Source organism: Vespula vulgaris, chromosome 15, assembly GCF_905475345.1.
Source record: "Vespula vulgaris chromosome 15, iyVesVulg1.1, whole genome shotgun sequence".
NCBI lineage: Eukaryota > Metazoa > Arthropoda > Insecta > Hymenoptera > Vespidae > Vespula > Vespula vulgaris.
Genome location: NC_066600.1, coordinates 4,684,621 through 4,692,718, shown reverse-complemented (window position 1 = coordinate 4,692,718; position 8,098 = coordinate 4,684,621). Strand labels below are relative to the sequence as shown.

The window sequence follows — 8,098 nt, the reverse complement described above, 5'->3', positions numbered from 1 at the left end:
CCAATAGAGGGGTATACAGAGTGGTGGTTCTCGATGCGCAGACTGCTAGAAGGTAGACTATGGGCATATATATAGAGCTTTACTCCCATACTTCTTTAGGGCAGAAAATCTTGGTGGGATATAGAATTCGTATGACTCACCACAGAGCTCAATCGATCCACTAACCACGGCCCAGGCTTTGGTTCTTTGTTTGAAAGTATTGAGATCTTATCGTTATTGAGAATATAAGTTATGAATTCTAAGATCCAAATGTGAGCAGTCACATTTGGTTCTATTTATATTATACAGAGTTGAAATGATGTACTATCTTCATCTCTTTTGTTTAATTTTTGATTAACAGCAACTATTATAAAATTTTTATTAATATAATTGACATAATTACTATTTATATACAATATGTTCTTGTTCATATAAAAAAATAGCTTATATTTATAATATAATGCTTTCCAAATAAAAACAATTGAATCTTTTCTATGTCATTACAATAATGATTTTATTCATATTGTTCACCATAGCTGGATATATAAATCATATTTAATAATGCTCTATAATTCTCTTCTTATTTTTTATATTTATTTTTATATTTATCATTATTTACTTAGGTTGCATATTATATTCCATATTATATAACAAATTGATAGGATATATACTATTGCAGATTTCATGTTAATATTAGTCACCGATAATTGTCTTTTCACTTCATTTGTATTTTTATATTCATTATTTTTCATTTAGTTTGTATATCATATGTCATATCAATAGATTGGAGTAGTATATACAATTACAGATTTCACATTACTATTATTTTTACAGATTTGGAATAATCATGTCCACTAAGAGACGCCGTGGGCCACAATTAAGCTTAGATAATAAAATAGTACGTGATGGCTACAACAGATAGGATGAGTGGATCTCGGCAAAACGAATCACGTTGCTTCAATGAAAACTCTCCAAGGCCACCAGTGCCTGGTAAGAGTTTAATAAATATATATATATTTTTTAATTCTACTTGTGCCAAGAATGAACTTGGTAGTATGTTTACATTAGTACAAATTATAGATTTAAATGAATTTATTAATACAGGAGAGGAAACAGGAGGCCATGTAAGTAGGTTCCGTCCACAGAGTCCAGCTCTGACCCCTAGACGTTCTTCTTTAGCAACACCAACAGCATTGGGTTCTTGCGATGCTTCTGCACCGTTGGGTTTTGAGCCAGAAGGTTGCTGCGGAACCACCACTATGGAGTGTGACTCGTCTCCTCCTTGTTTACGGTGGGCCAGGAACCTGCATTCCTTGCTGCAGGATTCGGTTGGTCTGGAACTGTTTAGAAAGTACCTGGATCAAGAAGGCAAACCACATGCGAATCCGCTTAATTTTTGGTTTGCCTGTGAAGGCCTCAAAGAACAAAGCGATCCAGATAGAATTAACCAGTTGGTTAAGCTTATTTACAGAAAATTTTTTCTCAAGTCTCAGCTAGCCATACCAGAAGATGTAAGAAAAGAGGCTAATCGTCGTGTAAAAGAAGGCAGAGTAGACGAGAAAGTTTTTGATGCTGTACAATTAGAAGTGGAACGTCTCATCAACGAGACTACGTATCCAAACTTTCTTCGATCAGAGATGTATCTTCAATATGTACAGTCTTGCCAAAATCCAGACTCTGGTGGATGCCCAAGCTCTGGTTCTAGTCGAGAAATGTCTGTTTCCTGTGGACCAAGCTTGCTACCTACTGTACACGAGGACAGTGAATTTGTTACCTCTGTGCATAGCTCGCATTCAGCGAGCGAGACGCCTGGAGAATTGAGAAGCGAGCTAAGGCTAACCAAAGATGTGTTGATAGCTACTCAACAGACTAGAGCAATGGATGTCCGGCCTAAGCCAGAAGCGTGTGCTGGGTAAATAAGTTAATGTATCATACTACATGAGTATTGGCTTTTATTTTGTAGCTTTGATGGTTCTTTACTTACAGTACCATAAAATAAATAATTGTGTGAATGCTTGATTATTATTAATATATTTAAGCTTGTGTGGAATTTTTATTGAAGAATTAAGATTAATTTAATATTAAATATAACATATAACATAGAGTGTGTTTTAATCACGGATAATGTCTCAATTAAATTCACACAAAAATAAGTCTTGTATAAAACGCCATACCTCACATTGAATGTAAAGCACGTTCGCATTTTAATATCGTTTTACTTAAAATTTTCATTTATCATTTAATGTGTGAAAGTTATTTTTGGTTTCTGTTATTTAATTTCATTTATATTTTTTCTTTTCGTTTCGTTTGCTGTTTTTGCGTGGCGTTAAAGCATTTATTTGCAACATGGAGCTAGTCCGTATCATATGCTCGTACCCAGACTGCACACACAATACTCTTCCTACAACCCAGTGTCCAGACAAGATTCAGAACTCCAAAGCTTAAGCAGTGATGCACGAACTGAATCAGACAATATATCTATCACCGATTCATCTGTGTAAGTTTGTTACTTTATCTTGCATGCAAAAAAAGAAAAAAAAGAAAAAAAAGAAAAAAAAGAAAAAAGAAAAAGAAACGTATTAATTTTTCACATCTGTGTACGAAGCGCACGATAACGTTATAATAGTTATAAAATACCATGCGTTTATTATGTTCTCAGCGATGGAATGTCAATGGGCAGGCAACGTAGTAAAAAACAATATTCGAGACAATCTAGAGGAATGAAGGAATTAGCCAATTTAAATCGCGATCCAATGGCACATCATGTCATCATACCTCGAACACAACGGGTACCACGAGATCTCACGCAACCTTTGAAGCCAGAAGAGTTTGCGCAGGTTCTTATAGAAAGATTAGAAAGCGTCAAACGAGAGAGAGAAACACAAGAAAAACTTGATCGTCATTTACAAGAAAGCGAATTACTTAGTATAGATACTTCCACGGAAGCCTTACCTAGTAATAGTGCTCCTAAGGCACTTGCTGATGCTCTAAGAGAGAAATTATCGACGGACGAAGATAGCGATCAGGCGATTTTAGATCAGCACGTGTCGAGAGTTTGGTCGGATTTAACACCTTCCAGATCTCCTGGTCTTTTATCACCTAGAACACATTCACCTGAAAGAAGGCGTCCCATGCATAGTTACCCACGATCGTACAAACAAAGGAAAGAAAAGGACGTGTTTTCTACTTTCTCAGCAGACAGTGGGAATATTCACGATTTTCCAGAAGGTAGTGAGCTTGTTCATGAATTTGGTTACTTTCCTAAATCAAAATCCGTTCCATCCGATTATGCAGATTCCCTCCATAAACAGGATCTTTATCTTCAAGGTGTGTAACCGTTTTATTAACACGTCTGTCAAAAATTAACGATTCCTTTGTAATTGTAACATTTTTATATGTATCTAATCTCTCTACGTTTGTTTCTCTTACTTCATTCCGCTACATCAGAAATTATCTCGACATGTTGCAGCTCATGATCAAAGATTTAGAAGATTAGATATGACAAGAAGATCCTCTACAAAGAAATCAATGACAGAGTTAACGGACAGCGGTGTGAGCGTTGTAAGCGATGTTCCACCGTTGAATGTGTGCAAAGACACTCGTCTATTATCTTGGTTGAAGGAAACAGATAAGAAAGCGGATATTAAGCATAGCCGGCATGGCAAAAAATACGGATCTAGAAGTGGTTCCTTGGAACGAACAAGTAGGGAAAGTTGGGGTGTACCTGCGCAACCATTTGTTGCCGATCCTGGAATGCCTCCCCTACCGCAACCACATACGGTACAGTATTCCAAAGTGTTATCGTGTTATTTCAAAATAACAAAACTAATGAGCTAGTTGATCTTAAAGAAGCTTGTACTTTTGTCTTGTTTATAAAACATGATTTATTTTATACTTGTATATAAAATATATATATATACACACATATAAACAGGCAACTCAGTTAGAAGAGGCACGAAGAAGGTTGTTAGCAGAGGAAGAAAGGGTACGCGGTTGTTGCAAACAACGACATGCAAGTACATCGAAACAAGCACATGATCCTACTGTACAGAGCCAGTGTTGCAATCAATCGAATCAATCTACGTTAAAAAAGACTAGACAAGATGCTGGAGATTTCACCACCGTTGTGTTCAGTTTCTGTGACGAGCAATTCCCTTATCGAACCAAAATTCCTGGTCGTAACGTCACGTTAAAACAGTTTAAGGAATACCTTCCAAAAAAGGGCAGTTATCGGTACGTACATTATAACCAATTAAAATTCGTATTGGATTTGTAGAGAAGAAAGGAGGAGAAAAGAAAAGACAATAAATATTATTATGTAAAATTGAAATACATATCTCATACGAATAATAATGATATAAAAATATTATATAATCGAGAAAAGGGACATATAAATTGAATTATTATTTATTTTTGCGTTATATTTTTTCAGATATTTCTTTAAAACCGAGTGCGAAGACTTAGACGTAAAAGTTATACAGGAAGAAATAACAGATGATTCTGAGATTCTGCCATTGTGGGAAGGCAAAGTGATGGCACAAGTTAAGACGCTTGAGTGATAGACTGATAAAGCATATGTTGAGCAAAGATTGTCTTAACCCATCGGCTTACCTAATCGTCAGATTGACGGGGTCACCTTCGTGTGCCTTGAATTAACCTAGTCGTAGATTTGAGGAATTTATTTGCGACGACAAGACCATGTCCAATGGTCTATATAAGCTACTATCACTATTTTTGCATTTAAGACTTCTTTATCTGCTGCTTCTTTAATTTAGAAATATTGTATATTATATAAAAATCAGTTTATGTACTGTAGAAAAAAAAAAAGAATAGAAACCGGCTTCCTATCTTGTCGCTTGATAGCCATTGTCTTGTGGCTAAACAACGTCGATATTTTTTTTCTTATTGTTTTCATTTTTGATTCCTTTTTAAGCTTACGCCATATGCGTGTAGTTTGGATAGAGTGAGAGAGTGAGAGGGAAAGGGAGAGAGGAGAGAGTGAGAGGGAAAAAGAGAGAGAGAGAGAGAGTGAGAAGAGTGGTAGTGAGAGTGAGAGAGAGAGGGAGAGAGAGAGAGAGAGAGATGTACCGTTCCCGAAATATATCTTTTCCTACTTCCAACGGCCTATAAAATTGTGTTCGCATAATTGTCATTGATATAAAGTATAGGTTTTCGATGAAAGAATTAGAAAAATAATTCATTATACGTTTTATTATTATTATTCTCGCATCGTCGTTCGAATCTCTTTTCTCACTTTAATAGTAATTGTATCTATCTAGAAGGAGGATATAATTTTACACGAATGAGCGTCTTCCACGTAATATTACTAATGACTCTCTTTTATGATAATGTTTTTTATTGCAAATTTAAAGAAATAAGAGAAACTTCCTAATTGCACGGCCTGTTACATACTTAATAATTTTACGCAAAAAAAAAAAAAAACAGCAAAATTATTTTTATTCTGCCTATTATCGACGTATATTATATATGATGTATTTATTGTATTAACGAAGGAGAGATTTTTCTTTTCTTTTTTCTTTTTCTTTTTTTTTTTAGTTTCAACGAGTTAAAATATTATGGCAATTACGTAATTTGACGTAAACTTATGTTGTATTTTTATTCAAGCACTTTTTTAATTCGAATCCCTTAGGGCCTTGCTGGTCTTCCTATATATATATATATATGTATATACATACGTACATACATTCATACATAATACGTACATACATACATACGTTCATATATATGTATGTATGAATTTAAGTTGTATCAAAGTATTTCTTTTTTTTTTATTTTCTTATTTCTATGTGGAAAAAACAGATTTGTTTTTATAATCATTTTCACGATTTCGTGAGGTACGTTATAAGTACTAAGTAAAATAAATGAATAATTATTATCTTTTAAAATGTATCAAATTTTTGAAAGTGATGGTAGCTAACATAAAGTTCTTGTTAAGTGAATATATGTATACCGTGCTAATTTCAATGACTCGGCACCAGACAACAACGAGGATGATTTCGTTGCGTTAACGATTGGATAAGCCGATGGATTAATCGTAGTACAATAACTATGGTAGTCATAAGTTAAGTGCCTTAATATATGTCATTAATCATGCTGTAATTTCAGAGGTTGGAATATAAAATTGTCTTAAGGGGAAACAGTAGTGCCTAATGTTTTCGAGTTGGATAGCTCATAAATGATACGAAATCATAATTTTTTATTCCTAACTTTCTTAACTTAAATTTCTTTTTTATCATGTGATCATAAAAAGAAAAAAAAAGAGAGAAAATTTGAAAGCTGGCTTAGAAAAAGTTATATTTATATGTGGTATTTTTTCAATTTTTTTTTTTTATTGAATTGTTGATTTCTATTGCTGATCAAAAGTCAATCATCACCGTTTTATTACTCATCAAACGTATATTATTTAATTCGTTATAATATACAGTGAAGGACTTAAATATACGTATATGTAGAAATACATACATTTTTACTATACGAATATTTAAGTCCCCACTGTCACACACAGATATACACACACACGCGCACACATTAGGCTTGAATTTTCTCTTGATATATTCTATCATCCATACGAATCACATAGAAAATTTGAAATATTGTCTAATTGCGCTAAGTTAGGAGTGAAAAATTATGAAAAGAATCACGTGTTATGAAAAGATCATCGCATTTTGTCAAGTTAGTACGAAGGTTCTACCGCTAGTTAGCGCTTCCGTCGAGATCTTAAGCTCGAAATAAAGATTGAGAGGGCATTTTGAAAAACTCCGAGCATCACTTGTGATGCATCTCTTGAACGAATCATTTATAATAAAATCTATCGTGATTGTGAAAGACATTATATTCGTATTTATATACGAATTATAAGCGTTATTTGTATAAGTGAAATCATGGTAGGAACATTCATTGATTACAAAATACTTTTGTATTCTGCATTTTACTGTCCATTAATTAAAAGAGAAAAATGAAAAATGGCTTTTATAATTTGTAATTAATCTCTCGCCGATTTAAAGAAAAACAAAAAAAAAAGAAAGAAAGAAAAAAGACAAGAAGAAAGTTGATTTTTGTAATTTATAACAAAGATTTCCTTGACCGCTATAAGCCAGAAAATGCTTCTTTCATTGGTAAATGGACGTGCGATCATTCCTTGATACTTATAATTATTAATGTTTACCGCAATTAAAATTCGCATGATAATTATACATATATATCATTCTGTGACACAATTAAATGATCAACCGGCCAAATGTCCGGCCGACCAATGTAATAATGTTTATAAATTGTCACCGCAGATACTTAAAAAAAAAAAAAAAAGAAAAAAAAAGAAAAAAAAAAGAAAAAAATATCTTGCAAAAATGATGTCTATCGTATAAATAATAACCGATTTTACAACCGAAAGATCTGTATTTTGAAAGATAACATCGAATGTTATAATGTGTCGATCGTGCAAGTGGGGCAATTATCAATTTTATAAAATGTTCTTTGAACATACATGCGCGCGCTTTAGGGATATCAAAAGTTAAATCAATTTTTAATCAGCTGAAAAATATGATAATATAAAACAATATAAAAATACTCTTGATAACGTATTAATAAAATAATTGATTGCTTTCCGGTATCCTTAACTGCTCTTGTAATTAAGGATTTTACAATTCGTAAATCGAATATGTCCAGTTTTTACCTGAACTTAGTAATCCAATTTGGAAGGTAATACATGTTGCAAATCTAATTTTTCAAATCAATCTTACATATCATGACAGTGTCTGTACATAATTGGGAGTATTTAATACTACAATAGTTACGTTTTCGACCTCAATACCATGCAAAAGGATAGGAAATAAATTATAATTTATGCAAATAATAGATAACTGAATTTGTTTATTATAACATACCGTCATATCATTCCAACTAATTTAACTAAAATCTAATATTTATAATTGAAAGATAAACAATCATAATGACACGATAAATAAATGAACTAAAAAAAGAAATAATAATTTTTTTTTCAAATATTTCGAAATTAATCGTATATAATGGTATTATTTTTTTATCCACTTGGATCGCATGTTACTTTTTATAAAGTATCTATAATATAGGTAAGTCTATC

General features: G+C 32.7%; 1 protein-coding gene and 1 long non-coding RNA gene across 4 annotated transcripts; one reads left to right on the top strand and one right to left on the bottom strand.

Moving 5' to 3' along the window:
• The first annotated feature begins 820 nt into the window (after positions 1-820).
• Positions 821-7,852, top strand: LOC127069571 (axin). Of its 3 annotated transcripts, none has more exons than XM_051006720.1 (7): positions 821-969; positions 1,084-1,891; positions 2,312-2,476; positions 2,639-3,207; positions 3,449-3,759; positions 3,914-4,212; positions 4,412-7,852. In XM_051006720.1, exons 1-7 carry the CDS (start codon positions 885-887, stop codon positions 4,536-4,538), a joined length of 2,364 nt encoding a protein of 787 aa, XP_050862677.1. In that variant the 5' UTR covers positions 821-884; the 3' UTR covers positions 4,539-7,852. The 3 variants fall into 3 exon arrangements, with proteins under 3 accessions (XP_050862677.1, XP_050862675.1, XP_050862678.1); XM_051006718.1 differs by having other exon boundaries at positions 2,639-3,306; XM_051006721.1 differs by lacking the exon at positions 2,312-2,476 and having other exon boundaries at positions 2,639-3,306.
• LOC127069573 (uncharacterized) lies at positions 2,231-2,696 on the bottom strand. Its single transcript, XR_007783612.1, has 2 exons — positions 2,617-2,696; positions 2,231-2,494 (listed from the first exon to the last, which is right to left on the bottom strand). It is a non-coding gene; the product is annotated as an uncharacterized LOC127069573 (long non-coding RNA).
• Positions 7,853-8,098: the final 246 nt, after the last annotated feature.

Excerpts from the sequence above, each read along its gene's own strand:
- LOC127069571 (XM_051006718.1), top strand. The coding sequence starts at position 885 with ATGGCTACAACAGATAGGATGAGTGGATCTCGGCAAAACGAATCACGT. Across the intron at positions 3,307-3,448 it reads ACAGGATCTTTATCTTCAAG|CTCATGATCAAAGATTTAGA; the intron begins GTGTGTAACCGT and ends GACATGTTGCAG. Across the intron at positions 4,213-4,411 it reads CCAAAAAAGGGCAGTTATCG|ATATTTCTTTAAAACCGAGT; the intron begins GTACGTACATTA and ends ATATTTTTTCAG.